The sequence below is a fragment of the Vicugna pacos genome, chromosome 25, assembly GCF_048564905.1.
Source record: "Vicugna pacos chromosome 25, VicPac4, whole genome shotgun sequence".
NCBI classification, from domain to species: domain Eukaryota; kingdom Metazoa; phylum Chordata; class Mammalia; order Artiodactyla; family Camelidae; genus Vicugna; species Vicugna pacos.
Window position 1 is genome coordinate 27,970,199 of NC_133011.1, and position 22,342 is coordinate 27,992,540.

At 50.9% G+C, this 22,342-nt stretch overlaps 1 protein-coding gene across 1 annotated transcript; it reads left to right on the forward strand.

Moving 5' to 3' along the window:
- The first annotated feature begins 11,565 nt into the window (after positions 1-11,565).
- Positions 11,566-17,632, forward strand: TRIB1 (tribbles pseudokinase 1). Its single transcript, XM_072949700.1, has 3 exons — positions 11,566-12,199; positions 14,276-14,568; positions 17,020-17,632. Exons 1-3 carry the CDS (start codon positions 11,840-11,842, stop codon positions 17,483-17,485), a joined length of 1,119 nt encoding a protein of 372 aa, XP_072805801.1. The 5' UTR covers positions 11,566-11,839; the 3' UTR covers positions 17,486-17,632.
- The last annotated feature ends 4,710 nt before the right edge of the window (positions 17,633-22,342 follow it).

Genomic DNA, 22,342 nt, shown 5'->3' on the forward strand with positions numbered 1-22,342 from the left:
GCAGGGGGCCGGTGTGAACGGAAAGGGAGCTGAGCAGAGGAGGGGGTCAGGCAGCATCTGCTGGGTGGACGGTGGCTTATGGTCTGTCATCGCCGCCTGATTGACCAGCGTCCCTTCTATCAGCATCCTTCTCCAGAACCCGAACTCCTGTCTCCCAGGCAACTGTGTCCCATGCCAACTGCACCCCAGGAGTGGACTGGATTGACCCACTCCGACTGCCAGTTGTACCAGGCAGCTCAGGCTACCATGATCATCACCACTGATCGGTGGCTTAAATGACAGAATCTCATTTTTCTCACTGTTCTGGAGCTCAAAGCCCAAGGTCAAGGTTTTGGCAGGTTTGGTTTATTTTGAGACCTGTCTCCTTGGCCTGCAGATGGCCACCATGTTCTCCCACGGTCATCCCTTGGAATGTGTGTTATCTGTGTCCTAATCTTCTCTTCTTATAAGGACATCAGGCATATTGGATTAAGGCCTATCCACATGACCTCATTTTAACTTAATTACCTCTTTTAAGGCCCCATCTCCAAATATGGTCACAGTCTTAGGCCCTGGGGTTTAGGACTTCAACAAGTGAATTGGTGATGGGGTAGGGGACTACAGTTCAGCCCATAACAGCAGTGATTGGTTCAGAAATGGACACATGCCCTAATCCAGGCCAATGGTCTAAGAGATGATGTCTGCAATGGATGGAGTGGGGGCTTCGAGAAAACCCTCTTCTCTCCTAAGGGAGGGCACAGGGAGAGATGCTCTCTTCTGCCTTTGAAAACTGTCACGTTGGGATGTGATTCCCAGGCCTGCTGGAGCTGACCAGGAGGGTGGGTACCTGGGACTCCCCATGGTTGAGTCGGTGAATCAGCCAACCCTGGAGTCAGCCCAAAGTCGCCCTTTGGGTTTCAGGTGATTTAAGTCGAGGTTCTGGTTACACCTGAAAACATCCTAACTGCCACTTGAAGCAGAGGTAGTCGGGTTCACCCACACCTCCTCTCTCCATCTTCCTGGGCTCGTGATAGGACACATTTCCCAGCTTCCCTTGGAGCTGGGTGTGACCATGTGACCGAGTTCTCACCAGTGGAATGTGGATTTGAGCTGAGGGCACACATCCGTCTCCAGGCTGAAGTATCTCCTTCACCCTCTCCTCCCCTTCCAGCCAGAGGCAACCTGGTGGGGCTGAGACCTGGCCTTGACCATGTGGTTGTGCAAGACAGACCCCCCCACCCCTCGACTTGGAGGGAACCTGGGTCCCTAACATCTGTCAATCAGGAATGGTCACCTCAGAAAGTTACAGAGGAGAGAAGTCTCTGTTCTTCATGCTACTTCCTTCTGTCTGTCTTTGTTACAGCAGAGAGCTCTGCCTTCCCTAATACGTCATTTTTACTCCATGGGGGGGAGAGACTTTTGCCAGAGCAAATGTGATGGCAAATGTCTCCTGAAGAAGACTTTCCCTTTAGGGTCAGAGATGGCTCCACGCTATGCTGGCTGAAATAGACTTCTTAATATCCGCCAAGTTCCCTTTGTGGATTCCAGTTGTACAAGTAACTTTCCGATAATGTGGCTTCCTGTGGGCGGCTTGTCCAGGCAGAGGGAATGCTTCATTGATCTGCTGATGCGTACATCCGCTCTGCCGGACGCCTGCCTTTATCAATGTAGTTCTCACTATATCTCAAGTTCCCGGAACCCGGTTCAAGTGAATATGCCTCTGACGTATATCCAAACTCTACAAGGACAGCGTCAGGTTCCAGAGCCTGGTCCACAAAGGGCGGTCTGGCAGACCTGTCCTCTCCTGCCTGGGCACCCCTCCTCTAGTGTCTGCTTCATTCTGCTCATACTACAGTGCCCTGTGCCACTACCTTCCTCCCTCTTCCACCGGTGCTCACCGAGGACAGGGATGCTCTGCACTAAGGCGTCTAACTTAATGATGCCTGGCACATGGTAGGAGCTCAATAAATATGGGCTGAATGAAGAATGTCTCTGGCCAAGGACAAAGATCCCTTCTATCCATATTCACCCCAATATACAAAACAGGAATATTCTCCAAAGGTCTTAAAATAAATTTTGATAAGCTGAATCATGTTTTACATGCGCTAGGTAAGCCCTCCCTCAAATACATAGGTGAGGTCATATATAGTCTCACCCCACAAGTTAAGAAGAGGCACTTTCTCTATGGTTTCCTAAAGAAAAGTGGAGAGGGGGAATGAGAGTGAGGGAGACAGAGAGAGATCAAGCACCTGGGGAAGGAGTGGACAGAAGGAACGAGGAATGGACAAGTACCTTAAGGTGGTCCAATCTTGGGTTTGAACCCCGGCTCCCAGTCTTTCTAGCTGTGTGACTTTGGGCAAGTTACCTAACCTCTCTGAGCCTCTTTTTTCAGCTGACAAATGGAGATGATAATATCAATCTGTAAGGCTGTTGTGAGGATAAATGACAACATATGCAAAGCACATTGAGTGGGTGTTCAGCAGAGGAGGGGGCGGGGGGGGGTCCCCTTCCCCAACAAAGGCAAATCATCTTTGACCAGACGGTCTCCCAGGGAAGGAGGCTGCCTGAACCCACAGGCTATGTGCATGACTACCCCTCTGCAGCCTTTCATAGGACACCAGGCTTTTGTCTAGCAGGTTTGCATAAAGTGGGTTATAAAGTCTACCACCCCCTAGACAACTGCCCGTGCTGAATGAGCAGCTGCCAGTTAGCTCAGAGGAGAAAGGACCTCCACGCGGAGAGCAGGGAGGCCAGAGCCGTGCCGGGGAGCGGCGGCCTCTCCGCCCTGCTGCTGAGATGGCCTTCCCATCCCCTGCCATTCCCGTGACCCAGGGTGATTTGTCCTCAGCCCCCTTCACCCTTCAGCTCACTGCCTGAGGTCTTCGTCAGGGACACTGCCCAAGAGCCACAGGCCCAGGGGTAGGGTTTTCTTTTTAATGGAAATCCCAGAAATCAAACAGTCCTATAGTCCTGTACATGGGGCCAGGCTTCCGGTGAGGAGGCAGGGAGATGGCTTGGCTGGCCGCCACCAGGGCCTCGTGCAAGCTGAGTGAGGGAAAATGGTGTGTTTGAAGAGGCAAGATGAATTACTTCAAACTAGCCTGCAGAACAGATCACAGCAGGGTGGAGTTTTTTTTCTTTTTTTTTTTTAAATAAGAAAAGGAAAAAAGCAGCCCATAGGGTGTGTGTGTGTGTGTGTGATGAATGCTGTATGTGGCAAGATGACTCACTGTGAGGCAGAGCTAGCAAGGTCTGAGCACAGGGCCTCTCCAAGTCATGGGAGATTCTGGAGGAAATTATGGGGCAATTATCTGAGTTTTGAGAAAAGGCCTTCTTTCCTATCAGCCCAGCTCATGCTGATCCAGGCAGAAGAGAAGAAAGGTGTCTCTGGTCAGCAGGGCCACCTGGGTGTGAAATCCAGCCTGTCTGCTCGGCAAGCCTTCTGTTGGGTGTGGGGTGGTTCACATCCAGAGGTTGGGTCTCCCTTTTCTAGTCCGCACCTAAAGGTGTCCTATGCGCTGGTGAGGCCCTGCCTGTTAGACCTGCTACTTGGTCCAGAACAGTTCCAGAATGTTATTCTGGTCATCCATTGCTGTGTAACAAATCACCCCAAAACTTGGGAGGTAAACGATTCTGGGGGTCAGGAATTCAGAAAAGGGCAAGATAAGGATGCTGCTGTCTGCACTGTGATGTCTGGGGCCTCAGCTGGGAAGAAGCAGGTGGCTGAGGCCCCAGACATCACAGTGGAGGGTTCACCCCCAACATGGCTTCCTTTCTCACCTGCCTGGCCCCTGGGCAGGCTTGGCTGCGTCTTTCATCTGGAGGGTCTACCTGGGGCCTCTCCAGCACAGAGTTCTCAGGTAGACACACTTCTTACCTGGCCACGCAGGGTTCCAACTGCAAGTGTCCTGCTGAACAAGGCAGAAGCTGCATGGTCTTCGATGACCCAACCTTGGAAGCCTCAGAGCAGTGCTTCCACTGTACCTGATGGGGCAAAGCAGCCACGAGCCTGTCCGGAGTCAAGACTCTGCCTCTCAGTGGCTCTGCCTCTCAGTGGGAAGACTGGCAAAGAAGTTGCAGCTGTGATTTTAGAACTATCACCATGGTCTTCCGGGCTGGGCAGACAGGACGAAAGAAGGGCAGCCCTTATACCTAGACCACTGGCTCCCTCTGGGTTGGGGAACATCTGTTTCTAGGCTCTGGGCACCTCAATTTTTTGCCATCTGGAGGGTCTCATGGAAAAAGAGTATCTTAGGGGAGCACTTACAAGGAAGCAAACTCAAAGACCTCTCAGAGCCAGGCTGCTAACGTCAATGTGAGGTGGCAAGTGTTAGACAATAAGGAACGGTGAGGACTATGGCAAAGGAGACAGTGCATGCCTCACTCCCCAAGGACTCATCATCACTGCAATGATCTACAAATGGCTGCAGGCCGAATCTGGCCTAGGGGCTCCTGGTTTGTAACTCTTGATATTAAATGAAGGAATCATTGTCAGAGATGGATGGTGCCTCAGAGATCACCAAGGCCAAAGGTTTTTAAACTCTTTTCCTTTAAAGCAGTGGAAGCCTTTTCTCAAACAAGATCTTACAGAAGAAGCATGATGTAGAACGCCTGAGGGAAACTGGATTGGGTAGCCCAGAATCCCATTTTGGCTTCCTGCTCTCCTCCTAAGGTAATGCCATGAAGCCTCGGGGTTCCAGGGAACCCAGCAGGGGACCCACCAGTTTAATATCTTCATGTAAAAAAGGAGAAAAGTGAGGCCCAAACTAGGGTAGTGACCTGACCAGTAGCTTCATACTGTGAACTAATGGCAAGGCCAGGCCTTGAACCCAGGTCCTTTTTTGACATGAAGACCTGTGACCTTTCTGCAGGCAATACAATGAGTCCCTTCCCTGTGCACAAAGCCTAACTGTGGAGAAAGTGTTTTCACCAGTATTAGCCACTCCATGCTGCCTTCTGTCTGTCCCCTAGTCCCTTCCCAGCCTAGAGGTGATCTTGGTGAGGGCAAGTGACTTGCCAGGTCAGCGATTAAGGGCTGGGCCAGGGGGAGGGAGGTGATTCCTCAGCCGGTGGGTAGAGAGAGTGGCCACTGTCCACGTGCAGAAGAGGAATTAAGGTAAAAGTGAACCAAGAGCGAGTGGACAGGTCAACTCACGGATGAAAGATGCGACAAGGAACTCAGAAGAGTGTGAGGGGTGTTTCACCATCTCGTCCAAGGCAAGGGTGGAGCTGTGCTGGGCCCTGGATCCAGGAAATGCCCCACCTTCAGTCCCTGAGACCCTTCCAGTCTAGTCACCCTGACAAGTGCATGTAAACCCTGGACGGCCACCTGTGGAGACAAGGAGAGATTGTCCATGGTCTTCCAGGGCCATCTTTTCTGCGAAGTCAACTCCGTTCCTTCCTTCCTCTCCCTGCCAAAGGATTCTCTCCTTTCCAGGCACTGGACCCTCTGCCCGCTGCATCTGTCCCCACGTGGCCCTGGGGTGTGCTTACACAGAGTCTGTACCTGCTGGGCTAGACCAAATTCCAGGTGCCCAGGACTGGGGAATCCTCTGCCCCAATGCCCAGAATCTGTTTCCAGGATCCAGGAGTCTCTTTCCTGGGTCTGTTTTCCCAAGGTGACCTGCTGTGTGCACTTCTAGGCCAGTGGGTGGTTGAGTAAGGGCCAAGGGCAGCACTACGTATGTGGAGGGAGCTTGCTCAGCCAGGGTGTTGACTAGAGGCCCTGCAGGGGGAGGGCTGGAGCTGGGGCGGGAAGGGAAGGGACCTCAGGTCACCGACTCCCATTTGTACTCCTCGTCCAGGCTCCCCACAGATGTCAGAGGAAGGCCTGTGAGGATCTTAGGCTGCCTGTTCTCTTAAAGGAAAAGAAATGCTTGAATAGATTTTCTCTTCACTGGGAGGCTGGGTGGTGTATAAGGCAGAAAGAGCCAGGCTTGAGGACATCCAGATGAAGGTTTCCATTCTGACTCGCCACTTCCAGCTGCATGATCTTAGACAAGCTCTGAGCCTTCTTGTGAATCTGTAAAATGGGGGTAATAACTATTTAATAAGAGTAGTTTGAACATTAAAGAAGAGAATAGACAAGGTTGTAGCACACAGGGGAGGAACTCAGTAAACGTTCATTTCCACTTTTTGGAAACTTACAGTAAACACTAATATTGTTTTCCTTAACCGTGTCCCAGTATTTTGTTTTTTTGATTATTTGTTTAGAATTTAGAGTCAGGGAGCATAATGCATGCTACGTGTGGCTGCGAAGCCTTGTGCACCATGAGGCAGGAAGGCGAGCCCCGGGAGCCCTGGCTGCACTGAGAATTTTCCTGCGTTTTAGGATGGGGAGGATGCTCAGAACCTTTCTAATGGTGCTGCCAGGCACCTACCTGGGCATGAATGAAAATGAATCAAGCCTGAGCTCATCAGTAACCCAACCTTGTCCAGAAAAATCAATACAGGTTTCCCCACATTATGTAATATGTAATTTCCTGAGAACTTGGAGGTAAATCATTTCTTTTCCCCAGTTCAACATGTACTGAGCATCCGGTGTCAGCTCAGCATTGGCTGAGGCTACAAAGTACACACACACACACACACACACACACACACACACAATCAACCATGATTCTCGCTTTCAAGGTTCCTACATTTTTACCAAGCCACATCATAAATGCACCAAAGAAGCTTGCTAACGGCATCACGTGGTGGATCCTTTTATAATGCACAGAACCCTTTTAACACAGGAAGCATTACTTCCTAATTCACATCCTATTTACTTATGTATTTGTATTGGTCAGTTTGGATTTTCACGGTAAAGGCCTTTTTCAGCTCTGGCATATGGCAAGCCTATAATGAGTATCTGTTGACTAAATGAACATAGCTCAACATCAAGGCATACTTATATCTGATAATCACAGTTGTGCATGGGTAGATGACTGAGGACTTTTCATATATTTCCATAGGAACCTTGTGGTGGAGGAAAAATGGGCCTTTATTTTGCCCATTTCACAGGTGAGACAATTGAGGCCTATAAAGAGCAACTGGCTTCCTCAAATCAGTATCTGAAAAGTCTAATGGAAGTTCAGTCCAGACTTTGCCAGCAGGGAAAGCCCCAGTCATGAAACCAAGACAATTTTAGTTCACTTATCCCTTTGGCTTAGCTGCTCTCAGGCCAAGGGGACATGTCCATCCTCCCAGACATCTAGGCTGGAGGCCCCCAAAGCTTCAGCCCCTTCTTTCTTCATATCCTGTTGCCTACCAGGGCTAGACATTCAACTCTGAAATCTGTGCCCTATTCTCCAGTTCCCTGTCTCTGCCCAAATGCCAGCGCTCCCTCCCTGCCTCTCATCTCAGGCTCTCCCCGTGGGTGACCCTCTGCCCTTGAGTATATTTATTTGGTTGACAATCACTAAGCCCCTCTTTTATAACAGACACTGGGCTGGGGACTGGAGACACACGGCTAAATAAGACATGGCCCCTGACATCTGGAACACAGCTGAGTGGACAGTGCCATGAGAGAAAGCTAGATGCAGAACTCAACAGCACTTGGCAGGACATTTAGGTCTGACTGCAGTGCAGGGGGAATCTGGGTGGTGTTTTGAAGGATAAAGAGGAGTTCATAAGATTGGCAGAGGGAGAGGAGAGAATTCCAGTGGGAGGAAAAGCACAGGTAAAAATGCAGAGGTGTTAAGTGGCAAGATATGTTTCAGGCCCTACCAGGAGCTGTCATGGGTCGTGTGCTTGTGAGGGGACAAGAAAGGTGAGGCTGGAAAGGGAAGTAGGGCCAGGAAAGAGGGTATTTGGGTTTAATCTGAGGGTCCCTGCAAGGTTTTTAGGCCAGGGCCTAATGTGATCAATTTCAAATTTTAGGAAAAGTACCCTGATAGCTGTGTGGTGAATGGATTGAGGAGCTGGATCCATTTTGTTCTGTGCACCATTCATCTCCAGCACTGAGTAGATGCATTGGCAGAGTAGATGCTCAGTGTACGTTGAAAGAATGAGTGAGTGATCCAATTAGGAGCTTACTGCAGAAATCCAGAAGAAGGTTCGGAACCCAGGTCATGAGCGTGGAGAGGAATGGATGGACATGGGAAAGGCACAGGGTTTGTAGCAGTCAGGAAAACGGAACCCAGACCAGGAGGTTCAGTGGAAAGAATTAAAGTGGGGAACTAATTACGAAGGTATTAGAAGAGCAAAAACAAAAATAGAACAAAACAATATGGGATGGGGGCAGCCCAGAGATTGGCAACACCAGGAAGCCGTTGCCACCTTAGGGCTGGAGGAACAAAAATGACATCACTTGATCCCAGGAGCAGGAGTCTTGAGAGTGAGTTAGAACCATGAGGAGGGTGGGGACACCACAGCTGGGTCCCCCAGGATGCAGACTCAGAGATGGAGATTTGTGTGCAGGAGGTTTATTAGGGAACGGGGAGGGGAGGTGGGGGAGGGAAGGAACAGGGCTGGGCAGAGAGAAGAGCTGGGCCAAATGCCATCTCAATGAGGAACTCAGCTGCCCCTTAAATGGGCCAGGCTGAAGCTAGGATGCCCTTCAGAGCTGGCCTACATTAGGGCAAGGAGGCCAGATCTGTGTACTCCACAACCACCTGTTATGGACAGGGACCTCCTGGGAAGGAAGGGGGAACTTGGGTGAGGCAGTCCTTCCTAGTCAAGGCCATTTCCAAAACGGGCTCTCGAAAGGCAGTCTCAAGCTGCCCAGGAGTGGAGGGTGGGGTGGGTGTGGGTGTGGTGGGTGTGGGTTGGTGGATAAATCCTTCAGTCCTATAGGGGGATCTGGTAACATGTGGCAACAGCCAGACAGAGGCACTGGCCAGCAGGGGCTGGAGCCACAGAGGAGGTGCAGTCAGTGCCAAAGCAGCACCTTCCTATCACATTCCAGGGCCTCTCTCTGGACAAAATGGGCTGGAAGCCTGTGGGCAAGGGAGCCAGAAAAACAGTCTGCAAGGGTTAGGGCTAGGGTCCCCAAGCAGCCGAGGAGGGGAGGGCAGGGGATGGCTCTGAGAGCTAGCAGGTCTAGGACAGACCCAGTGACCCACTGGCTGTGGGGTATAGGAAAAAGGCAGATTCAAGGGGAAATGGGATTCTAGCCTCGGGGATGGGTGCCTTTCTCTCAGAAGAGGCAGTGAAGGAGGTGCACACCTTGGTGGAAGATGTTGATGGCCCAAGCTGACTTTGCCACCCAAGTGCTGGTGCCCAGCTGGCAGCTCAGTGGATCTTAAATACTGGCACAAAATAAACTGGAAAGAAGGAAGACCTCTGGTGGGCTGTCTCCTGATTACAGGACCAAGTGCAACCTCCTCAGCAGGCAACAGGGCCCTTTGCATTTTCCCCAATGCCCTCAGCTCCAACCTTTTTAAGCCAACCCTACCCTTTCCCACACCCCTGCCTCACCTTCCCTGCCTCTCCCCACCCGTCTCCTCCCAGCAACTAGTTTACCATCCCACACGTTCCCACTCCACCACTCCACACAGGTCAAATGCCTTCCAGATGGAATCCTCCCAAACTCTTTTCTCTCTGCAAGATGTAATCTCTCCTTTTGAGTCCCCACAAGCGTTTAAGAGCGTGGATGCTCCACTATTTAGTAGCGGTTTGACCACTGAAAGTAACTTAATCTTCGCAGTTTCTTCTTCTGTGAAAAGGGGCAAAAAATAACCCCACAGGGCGGCTATGTAACTGCCATGAATACGGGTAAAGTGCTAACAGTGCCTGGCACGCTACAGACCTCAGTTAATGTTAGCTATTATTACTATTTTAATTTTCATCTTCTAATCCCAAGCGTCCAGCTCTTAATAGGTGCTTAATTAGTGTTTTTGTTGAATGAATGGAGATTTTACATAGAAGAGGATTTATCCTTGGGGCTCGACCTGGTTTTAGAAAACGAAGTTTTTAGCAGACGTGCAGAAGGGTCTCTCTGATAATAGTTATCTATGTTGGGTGTCCAGGGACTCCAAAACTGACCTGGTTCTCGAAAGAAAGAAAAAAGGCAGATTCTAGGGTGTTTTTTCAGGGAGCTTTGTACGGGGTCTGACACACATTTCGAGTTCACCCAAATCACGTTGCACGAGTGAACGCACACGCCCTGGCAGGGTTGCTCAGGTCCAGGCAGGATCACTGTCGGTGGCCGGAATGACTTCCACTCCGCTACTTGGCCACCAAGGAACCGGGCTGGCCCTGGGGCCCCTGACCCTGATGCGCATGTGGAGGCCGGGGAGGGGACAGGAATCTGGCGGCAGCCACGTGGGCCCCTTCCGCCCTCTCCCCACATCCTTTGTTTCCCACCGGCCCCGGCTCAGGAAGCTCTTTCTGCGAGTCACCGCGAAGGGGCGGCCCGGGAGCCTGGAGAAGCTATTTCCGTGCAATCTGGGCGGGCGGCAGGCGCGGGAGGGGCGTGGAGGTGGAGGCAGCGCAGAAGGCCCAGTGTTTGCTTTTATTTCATCCAACAGAAGGTTCTATTTGTGGAAGCGAACAGACGCTGGGGATTAGAACTGGGAGGGGGCAGGAAAAGGAAAAAAAAAAAAGCCACATCCACTACCACGCATAGGTCTTCCCCGGAACTACCGCGTGGGGGTGAATGAGTGATTCTGGAATTCATCACCTTCTTTCTCCTCCTTTCCTCCGGCTACCACCGGGCCTCCGCGACGCCGACGGCTCCAACCGGAGGTCCCAAGGCGCTGGGCGGTGGGGGGAATCCCCCGGGCAAAAGGCGTCACCGCTCGCCTGCAGCGAGCGGCGGGTGCAGAGAGCTGCGGTGCGCGCGCCCGCAGTCCATTGTGCTCGGCGTGAATGGGGAGCGCGCACCAATCAGCGGTCGCTTCGCCCCCATCGGGCCCTTCCCTCCCGCCCACTTCCCCGGGACCCTGACGTCACGGGAACTTTTCCTCCGCCCCCTCCTCCGGCTCCTCGCGCTGAGCCCGCGGGCTGCCGGAGGGCGCGCGCCGCCTCCTGCCTTGCCTAGCCTGGGGGGCGTGTGCGCGCGCCCCAGCCCGCTCGGGACACACCACCTGCGCCAGAGCGCGCGCGGCCGGGAGCATCCCCAGCCCTAGGGCCACCCCTTCGCCCCCGCTGGCCCAGCTCTACCTTCCCTCCCCCCGGCCTTCCCCCTCCGCTCCGGTGACTGCTCGCCTGGCGGCAGGGCCTGAGTCGTCGCAGCCACCTCATTGCACAACCCGGCTTCCCAACTGTTTACACAGCCCGGCCTGTGAGTGTGTGTGTGTATACAGCGTGAGTCACCGGGAGGCGGAGGAGGTGGAGGAAAAGGAGAAGGAGGAGTGCACTGGCCGGGATCGGTGCGGCGCACACACACACTCACTCACTCACTCACACTCAGTCACTCTCTCTGAGCGCGTCTCGCTCGCGCACACTCACGCCGGGAGCCAAGGAGCGCGCAGGATCCCGAGCGCCGCGGAAAAGTTGCTGCGGCTTTCGCTCCGAGACTTATTGTTTTGGGAAGTGCATTTGCTCTGTGGCTCCAGCGAGCCTGCGGAATCCTGTGCTCGTGGCTCGGGACCTCGGGAACGCCGGCCGCCGCCGTCTCTGCCTCCCGGACTGTCGGCGGCCTCGACAACAATAGCGGCGGCCGCCCTCTGCGAGGCGTCCCGAGCCTGTACCCGCTAAGGTCCCGGGACCCGAGCGGGGCCTCCGTCCCCCGGACGCAGGCCAGCGTGGTCCCCGCGTGCACCGCGAGCGCCCGGGAGCGGCTCTAGCTTTGCCCCCGTGGGGGCCGAACCAAGCTCCGTCTGCAAACTCCATCCCGCGGGCTGGAATAAGTCGCGGCGCCGGCGCCGACCCCGTCGCGCCTTCCCGCGGATCCGAGGACTTACAAAGCCAGGGCCGTCTGGCCCGGGACGGGATGCGGGTCGGTCCGGTGCGCTCTGCCATGAGCGGCGTCTCGCAGCCCCGCGCCCCGGCCTTGCTGCTCCCCGCCGGCCGCGGCGCCCCTGCCAAACGCCTGCTGGACGCGGACGACGCGGCGGCCGTGGCGGCCAAGTGCCCACGTCTCTCCGAGTGCTCGAGCCCCCCAGACTACCTCAGCCCCCCTGGCTCTCCCTGCAGTCCGCAGCCTCCGCCCGCCGCTCCGGGGACAGGCGGCGGCTCCGGGAGCGCGCCAGGGCCCAGCCGCATCGCCGACTACCTGCTGCTGCCTCTAGCCGAGCGCGAGCATGTGTCCCGGGCGCTGTGCATCCATACCGGCCGCGAGCTGCGCTGCAAGGTAGGCACCTGGGAGCTGGGACCCGGCAGGGGTCGCAGGGTAGGGGGACACGGTGGCAGGCAAAGGCGTTTGGGATCTCGCCCGCCGGTGCCCAGGAGCCGAAGGTGCCACCAGCGCTTGGGCTGGGGTCAAGGTGAATAAGTGGGTTTGAGCCCGGTGAGGCAGCTTTTGACCAGGATCACCCTGCTGGGGATTGAGGGGTTTCGGATGGAGTGGTTAATGGGGTTAATAATGGGGGCTCGGCGGTCAAGAGGAAGTGCGGTTTTCAATTGCTTTATATCTACAGTATTTTCTTAGCGCCCAGATTAGCGCGTGGCGTTCCATATAAGTTGTGGAATTGAAATGGATTCCAGGGCCATGCCATTCCCCTTTTCTCATTCTCCTCGCTCCCCCCGCCCGTTGTTCTGGAAGGACGCCCTGCAGTGGGTGCCTCCTTGGAGCTTGGAGCAGCTGGCAGCTCTCTTGCGGAGGCTGCGAGGCACCCGGGCTCAGCCGTGGGTGGTAAGAGGGCAAGAAGTCCGTTGTCGGGCTCGGGTCTTGGGGATTCCCGCTGGAACTCGCTCTGGGACGGGAACCCTGTCCTCAGAGAGCAGTCTGAGGGGGTCTTCCAGCATGGGGAGGGGTGGGGGGGATTTGTCCGGGGTAGAAATGTTGGAAAGCCCTCCCCGGCTAGGAACCTTCACTTCCATTCATGTCTTGATTTTCAGGCCAGTGATTTTCTTTTGAACATAAGGGATTCCATCCAGGAGGAGATACAACTCCTGGAAACAGAATCCTCCGTGCGCTCTTCCAGCGCCCATAGACGCAGAACATTCTCACAGTCCATCCGTCCTTTGCGAACTGGACACCCCCGCCTCTGACATTCCTGAGAACCCTCTGGGCTGCTTCTTTTCACCCGAAAGATAGGGTCACCTCTCAGTTAAAGTCGCTCTCGGGTTTTCCGCGACTCACCTGACGGCCCCCCCACCCCAACCCCGGCCAACCTCCCCTTCCCTGGGCTCGCTGCTGCCACCTACTGTCCTACCTGAATGAAATTTCAAATGCAAGTTCAAGCCCCGTTTAAAGGGAGGGGGAAAAATCTTTTCTTCTGGGTCGCTGGTGCTAAAAGCTGTTTTGGGAAGAGAATGAGTGTGGGCTGGGGTGGGAAGAGGGGGGCTGCAGAGAGGTTTTTCCGAGCTGGTGCCAGGGCAGCCAGGCCTCAGAGGTGGGGTGGGTCTGGCCATTGTGCAACCCCTTCCAGTTCCTCTGAGCAGATAATAGCTGAATCCAGATGGTGACAGCCCGTGTGTCACCGTTTCCAGTTGAGTCTAGGATATGAGTAACTGGACTAAACAAAGGGCCCTTAAAGAGCCCAGCCAGCTTCTTAGAGGAGATGCTACTCAATTCCTGGATGAAGGTGGGGGTGGGAGTTAGCTGGGGGGGGGGGGGAAATAAATAAACAAATGATAAAACCCGGGAGAGGATCCCATATCCCTCCTGTGGGAATTTTAACTCAAGACTGCTCGTACCTGAGTCAGCCTAGGCAGGTTGCTTAGGGCTGTGTTCACAATTTCTCTTGCGGAGTCATCTGTTCCTTCTGACTAATGACAGAGTCTCCATGTTCTCCAGTTCCTGCTTGCACTTGGAGGCTGCAGTCACCACATTCTGTGCGCTCTCTGATCTGCAGGGAGTCATGCATTTCCAGGGGCAGCTCCTGGAGATCCCAAGGGAACCTCTGTCAGCCACTGTACACAGCATCACCTGCCAACAAGGAAGGCCCACAGAGGGTGGGGGCTTAGGAGCTTAGCTCTGAAGCTGGTGGCCTCATGGAAGGCCAGACACAAAAGACTTCTTTCAAACCATCCATATGGTAGCTCTTTGGATATTTGCTTGCCCAGAGCCCTAGATGTTATTGGGTTGGGGTGTTATGGGTAGCCAGGGTGCATAAGGTGGGGCTGCAGAGCTAAGCAGGGGAGTAAATGAATGGAAATTTATTTTCACCCAAAGCCCAAAGACTGAGAACTGCATCCCAGCCCAGGATCTGGGAGGCAGCCTCTGCGTTTCTAGCCTCCTAAGTGGGTCACCTTCTCTCTGCAGGTGTTTCCCATTAAACACTACCAGGACAAAATCCGGCCTTACATCCAGCTGCCATCACACAGGAACATCACTGGCATCGTGGAAGTGATCCTTGGGGAAACCAAGGCCTATGTCTTCTTTGAGAAGGACTTTGGGGACATGCACTCCTATGTGCGCAGCCGGAAGAGGCTGCGGGAAGAGGAGGCCGCCCGCCTCTTCAAGCAGATCGTCTCCGCCGTTGCCCACTGCCACCAGTCGGCCATCGTGCTGGGGGACCTGAAGCTTAGGAAATTTGTCTTCTCCACGGAGGAGAGGTGAGGGCCCTCTACAGCTCCTACTATGCACTTTTGGAATCAAAACAAATGTGCACATTGAGCAGTTAGGTGCAGTGTGTTGGTTTACAAGCAACACCAAGGGCTCAGTTGTCCCAGAGTTAGCATTTAGAAGTCCTCTCCCGAGGAGCCAAAGCCAAGGTTGGTTATTCTGCACCCTTGTGGATGTGGTCTGGGGACACCTTGGTGCATCTGGGGGATGTCACGTGATGACCGGATGTTCTTGCCACTTCCACCCCGGGATCGGGTTTATTTCCATTGTTGTCAGAAAGGTCAGTCCTGGGATACAAATGTCAGCTTGCCCTTCACAATATCGATTCCCAGAGGACGTCATCAAATCTTTGTTTGTACTGAGTGGGTTTTTTTTTTTTTTGTACCTAGTAAGTATCACAGAGCTAGTCAGACTGTCGTATTTGCACAGTTCCACCTGCTTCTTCACATCACACTCCTGTTCTATGTCAGGCTTGACCCCAATATATTCTCCACATTCCCCGGTAACGTTTTAGACATCTTGTTTGGATCCATCTTCAGAAAACAGCCACGTTGAATGATAAATGGAGGTTGGCTAGAATTGGTTGCTAAGTATAGGTCATGGCTTACCCCAGAAAGAACAAGATAAGCTTGATAAGACAATAATGAGACATTAAGATTCAGAGTTGAGGTTTCAGGCAAGAGAATTCAGGAAGCTGCAGGAGATAAACCTTACCTGATTTTAAGAGGTGGGCCACATCCCTCGTGGAAAGATTAAAAGCCATACCCTTGTAGACATGCAGAGGTGCATGTGTGTTATTTTGTTACAGCCATTCATGCAGAGCTCACCCCACCTGTGCCTTTTTTTACCCTTAACCCCAGATACTATGAAAAAGTTCAAGGCTGAGTTGCTATAAAGCATGGCTTTTCTTTGCATCTGACCTTGCAGTCATTATTGGAACATTACTGATTAGCAAAGAAAAGCAAAGTGTTGGCAATGAAGAAGTTTCCAATTCCTGGAACACGCTCTTTTGATAGGGTGATGTATTTTCTGAAACACGCCTTGCACACCTCCTCGCTTACTTTTGAAATCCGCATTGCACAGGCAAATGTCATGTGCGTGGCATTTGGCAACCCGAGGGTTAAGCAATGGCAGGCTGACGCTATTCGTGTAACCAGCACAGGTGCAGGGTTTTAGTACTACAGGAGCCAATCAGCAGCGGACAGTGTGGGTTGAGTCATATTTTCCGTTTACAGAACCAATGGGTATTTTACATAACGACGGGAGGTCAGGCTGAGGACATACCGAAGTTAGCACATGTATACTACACTCCAGGGAACAGGAAGGCAGGAAGAAAAAAAACAAAACAAAACTGGACCTTTGAGAGGAAAAGGAATTGACCCAGTAGCCAGTACCAAATGTTTGCGTTTAACTTCACAACAAGTGACTTACTGAAACGGCTATTGCAGAGAGCCTAGGAGGATCACAAGTGGCCACCAGATATTGGAGGTTCCCCACATGGCTCTGGGCTTTGGGGGATCCAGGAGAATTGAGTGGCTGGTTCTGAAAAAGGAGGTACCTGCAGCTTCATCAGAGAGGCTTGGCTAAAGATTTTTCAAACTTTAGATACTACCTGAACAGATAAACCCCTACCTGAGTAAATGTGCTCAGATGTTCACGTGCCATCCTAGGGCATGTGTGTGTGCATGCATGCATGTGGGCGTTTTAGGACTCCTGTATGTTTCAGATCCATCGGCTGCTTCTCTTTGTCTTCTCTGTCCAGGCTAAGCATTCTTTGCAATTGAACATCCCCATAAACGTAATTAACATCCTTGTATGTTTCCCATCACAGTCATCGTGGCTTGGACTCAGGTGGACAGTTCCCTCTGTGTGTATATCTCACTATGAACAGGGGTGCTGACAACCTGTGTGTGAAAACAGTAACCTTGGGCTCTGTGTTCTGGCGTGTCCTGTGATGCAAAGCGTGGGTCCAAGTAGCCCTGGCAGCCGGTGGCATGATAAGAGATAAGATCAGCTTGTCGGATGCACAGGCTCTCCCTGAAGAAGTAGGATTAAATGCTCTTCCCTGATAACTTTTGGAGGAATGTCAGCATTCCCCTGAGACAGGTTCCCACTGCTGCAACGTGAACTTTGTCAATTGGGTAACCCCTGTTAGAATATCTCTTATAAGCTCTAGCATAACGAATAGTATTTGGGGCTTTGCATCACACCCTCCGCCCCAGGCGCTCTCTCAATACTTTGTGAACGTTTATTGCAGTTCATATTGGTTTGTGAAATCCTGAGTCCTCCTGGGTTGTTGCAAGGCACTGCTTACTGGATGAAGGGGTAACTGGCATTCCTTGGGTCTTTGCAATGAGTGCCTGTGGGCGCTGTTATTGGAAGGGCCTTGTTTCTTATAGCAGCTGACCTGAAAGTCATGGCTTGTTTCCTCTCTCCTACAGAACCCAGCTCAGACTGGAAAGCCTAGAAGATACACATATAATTAAGGGAGAAGATGATGCTTTGTCAGACAAACACGGCTGCCCAGCCTACGTGAGCCCCGAGATTCTGAACACCACGGGGACCTACTCCGGGAAGGCAGCGGACGTTTGGAGCCTCGGAGTGATGCTCTACACCCTTTTGGTGGGACGCTACCCCTTCCATGACTCAGACCCCAGTGCCCTTTTCACCAAAATCCGACGTGGACAGTTCTGCATTCCTGACCACATTTCCCCCAAAGCCAGGTGCCTCATTCGCAGCCTCCTGAGACGGGAGCCTTCTGAGAGACTCACTGCTCCGGAGATCTTACTCCATCCCTGGTTTGAGTCCGTCTTGGAACCTGGGTACGTTGACTCAGAAATAGGAACCTCCGACCAGATTGTTCCAGAGTGCCAGGAGGACAGTGACATCAGTTCCTTCTTCTGCTAATCCCCAAACCTCAGAAACCTCATAATTCTCACACATGGCATTTATTTCCATTTCTAAAGATGGACAGGCCTTTTGGCGTGGGGCCAACCAGACTTGTGATGGCGTAAAGACTGTAGCTGCTGAACTCAACATGGTGCCCCCCTCTTATATGTCCTGACAAGTAACTGGGGAGGTGAGCAGTGCACACTCTGACTGGCTGCCCTGCAGAGCTGTTGCCCTTAAGGAAACTTTGCCGACTATCCCTTTGCCAGATTCAGGGGTTCCGCATCTTTTAGAGGTGGCAACGAGGATGGACATCCTGCAGCATGTGATCAAGTGAAATGAACCTGAACATTCTAAAGGGAGAGGAAATGAATCGCACAATGGCGTTTTGGGCAATAACCATATTTTTAACAGGGTGACAAATCATTTGGGCCAATAAACCTGCTGTCTTCGAACTTGTCTTTGATAGCCAGACTCTTGCTACCCCAGCTTCTCTGCTTGGAAAGTTTTTTTTTCCTGGTTTGGTTTAATGCTCTCCCTTTCTTCATGTTTTTGGAGCAGACTGTTCCAGGGGCATAGAAACCTGCCTGAACCGTGAACCCAGAATCTCTCCTCCATTTTCTGCCAAGACCCCATTTGCACTAATGCCTTCTTTCTGACCTTGAAACTCGCTCCCCCTCTCACCTCCCACCACTTTAAAAGCACTTAGCAGCTAACTGTGGAAAAGTATCACAAAAGATTCAGACTCCTGGCTACTTCAGAACTCTGAGCTCAGACAGAGACTAGAGATTTTTAAAAAGAATTCGAACACTTGGAAACTGTTAGCTTTTTTGGTTCCCCTCAAATATGCTAGGATTTATCCTTTACTTTTTTCCCCAAGACCATCTCAGGGTGGAACATTCTGTCTAGGAGGAGAAAGATAAGGAGCCTCCCCACTCCCCTGCCCAAGAGCAAATGTTAAACATCTTTGTGCTTCAGAGAAAGTGAATTTTGGATAGTCTTAGACTAACTTCCAGAATTATACTTTAACCCCCACCCCTGTGGATATGGTCTACAGTTTTCCATGTTTCAGACACGCTGTAGTTTATGAAGACATCTGTACCACCAGCATCTGCAGTGAAATAGCAAGCCCAAATCTTTAAAATCAGAAGGGACTTTAAAAGTCATCCAGTCCAACTTCTTTCCTTTTTCTGCCACCTACTAATTCAGAGATCCCCCCCCCCCGCCCCCTTCAGCTTCTTTCACAGGTGGAACTCCAGCCTCTATTTGAATGCTTCCAGAGATGGGAACTCACTACCTATAAAAGATAGAGCTTAACAGAGAAACTGTAGCTTGCATTAAAAAATACGAGTACAGATGAAATATCAGTAAATGTCTTGGACAGTCCTGAAACCAGGTGGTTAAACGGGTAAACCAAACATACTGTATTTTGAGAAATGGCACAAAAAAAAAAAACAAAACAGGCAGTCACCTTTAAGGGCTACGCCTAGGCAAACTACTAACATGCATTGTGAGAATACCGTGTATACCTCACGCACCGTGTACTTTGTATATATATTGTACCTTTTATACATATGTCTGATATTTTTTGTTGTTTTGGCTCTGATGCTTGTTTTGTTGTTTGTGTCTGTCTGAACAACCTGCGTGTCTAAGACCACGTGAAATGTGAATGATCATTGGCAATATTACCTTGACAGAATCATGGGACTCAGAGAAGAGGGAGGGCAGAGGCCTCTGCCGCACTAATGCTCTCGTGGTTGCTTGAACGTTGTATCTGTGATACATTAGCTGGCTGAGGACTCTGGGCTGGCTGGGGCTTCGAAACACTAGATCCTTCCTGTACATATGTGTGTGTGTATATATATATGTGTGTATATATATATATATATATATGTGAGACGGCTGTTTCTGACTTGTAGAGAAATTTTAATAAATCTGGTTTCGTAAATAGTTGCAGTGACTTTCTTTGGAGTCCAGTCCACCTTGGCCTGGTGTAGTTTCATGCTGAGGATGCAAAGGTCTCTGGCCTTGGGGCCTGGAATCTCCAGGGGGAGATGCAGAAGTAAGCAGATGGTGGTTACTATATAGGACCTGTACAGAGCCTAGCCCATGAACTTCCCAATGAAGTTGGCAAATTCATTTTGATGGGTGAAACCAATTTGGAGAAATGAGGTTGGTGAGGGCTGCGGGTTGAATTTAGAGTCGAGAAACATTTGGAGAGGAGCATACACAAGTAAGTCTTGAGTTGTAAGACTCCCTCTGGTATTTGGTCTTTTTTAGTTCAGGGATTCTTGAGAATTGAATGAAAGCGAGGGATACTTCTCAGGAAAATGTACATGTGTATCCAACAATTTTTTTTTATAATTTCAGAGGCCCACAGACAGCCCTAGAAGCATCCCAGGACTCCCTGTTGAAGCTAACCTCCCCCCTCACCGTCCCCATTAGACTTGATTAAAATGGCTAATTGAGGCCTTTCCTTTTTATTTTTTCCTGTAAGTGTAAAAATGGAAATGAAGGAAAACTGAAAGGGGCATTATTTTGAATCACAAAGGCAGAGAAAGAAAAAGGATTTTAATCTGATTAGGTGTATAGCTTCACTATCAGAATCTATTCTAAATGAAATCATTTAGTATCCAGAGTGATTAAAAAAAACACTTTGCAACAAATACACAGAAAAATGCACATAAAAGTGCACAGCTCTGAATTTTCACAAACTGAATGCACGGGCCTAATCTGCAGTCAGGGCAAGACAAACAAAACACTGCCAGGACCCCAGGGAAGCGCCTCCTGCCCCTTTCGGTCCCTGCCTGGCACGCCTTCCAAGGGCCAACACCATGGGACATGATTTTAACTCTGTTTTTGTGGCAGAAGTTAGAATGAGGATTAAGTCATCTACCCTGAGCTTAACTGAAAAGAAGTTACAGATGACACAATTATCCTTCTCTAGTACTCAGGCTGAGATCACCCAGGGAAGAAGACCTATGACACCAAGTAAGAGCAACTCAGGCCTTGTGACTCGAGAACTTCAGAAAAAAAAATGGAAATAGCATGAAGCAACGTGGGGAACATTCAAATACCTGGGCGGCTTAGAAACTAAGAAGCTGGGGGTTGATCTAGGGCCATTCCATGAATAAGACCCTTAAACCCCAGAGTTCCTGGGACTTCAGGACATACTTTGCAGTTTCTCCCTGCTCCAATGAACCCAGGCGAGGCTCAGCATGATTACTTGGGCACACAGAAGGCTAACACTTTGGACTTCACTGAGCTTTTTAATCTAAGGATTTCAAAACACTTTGCAGGCAATTAAGGTTACAACACCTCTTTGTGCTGTTGTTACATGAGCCAAGCGGAGAGGAATATGGGTCAGGATTGGCTGGGATGACACGTGATGCCACAAATCCATAAATTTAATCTCTTCAAAGGTTGGAAGAAAGCTGGGGCAATCACAGCCAGTTACACTATAGAAGGTTGTAAGCAGAGAGTGCACCGAGCACCGGTTAAACATTTGGTAATTTTTATTTCCCCTTGTGTCTTCAGCAGAAATCATTCAAATAATATCTCAGTAACCGTTTACTCATATTGTACTTTCTAGCTGTTTTCACTCCTTTCCTCTCCTGTTCCTTCCAACTCTCCTAGTCTCTCTTTCTTCTTTTATATATTTAGCAGTCAAGTGAAATATACAGTCAAATATTATTTGCTCCATTTTATAGATGAGAAAACTGAGGCTCAAGTGTCTTTCAGTAGCCACACAGAAGTAAGCAGCTCAGAGCTGGGACATGAACTCGAGTCTTTGTACTCCTTGTCCAAAGTTGTCACTGTGTCTGCACACGGCTGCATGAAGTCTTCTGCTAAGAATGATGACTGGAGAAGATGGTTCAAGAGAAGTACAAACACTGAGACTTCAGCCACATTAACATCTTCAAAACAATCAAAATAACAGTACATCAGTTATAAAGGTGAGGAGATCCATTATTCAAAAAGCATTTACTGTTCGCCTACCATGTGTCAGGCACCATGGTAGATCCTTGGGGGAACCGATGACCAAAACTCAGTCCTAGCTCACTGAACAGAAGGCTCCACGAAGTCAGGGACTGTGATGGTCTTCGTCACACCTGGCTCCCCAGCACTCAGCTCAGTGCTTATCCACAGGAAGGGGTCCAATGCCAACATGGGTGGAGGGGTAGGTGGGTGAGTGGATGGATGGCTGGTTGGATGGATGGATGGGTAAGTGGATGGATGGATGTGTGGGTGGTTGGATGGATGAGTAGGTGGGTGAGTGGATGAGTGAATGGATGGGTGGTTGGATGGCTGGATGTCTGGATGGATGAGTGGGTGGATGGATGGATGAGTGAGTGGATGAATGGGTGGGTGGGTGGATGGGTAAGTGGATGGATGGATGTGTGGGTGGTTGGATGGATGAGTAGGTGGGTGAGTGGATGAGTGAATGGATGGGTGGTTGGATGGCTGGATGTCTGGATGGATGAGTGGGTGGATGGATGGATGAGTGAGTGGATGAGTGTGTGGATAGATGACTGGAGGGATGTCCCCCAGCAGCTCAGAGCTGAATGGGCCTCCAAATTAGCCAAGAGCACTGAAGTGGAAATCTTGTGATTGAGGTCTCATCCTAGCTCTGAAGCCCTTTTGCTATATGAACTTGAACAAGCAGATCTGCCCCTCTGATTCTCACTTGCTCATCTTTAATTAATTAATTAAATAACTTGCTCATCTTTAACCAGGAGTGATACCCTGATTTCTTTGGCTCCTTCAGCTGCTATTCTGTGAGAACAGACTGAATTCTGTGATTCTGTGAAAACAGGTGCTATAATAATCTTTGTCAGAGGGACCAGGGGAATAGCTTTTTGCTTCCCTTTAAAA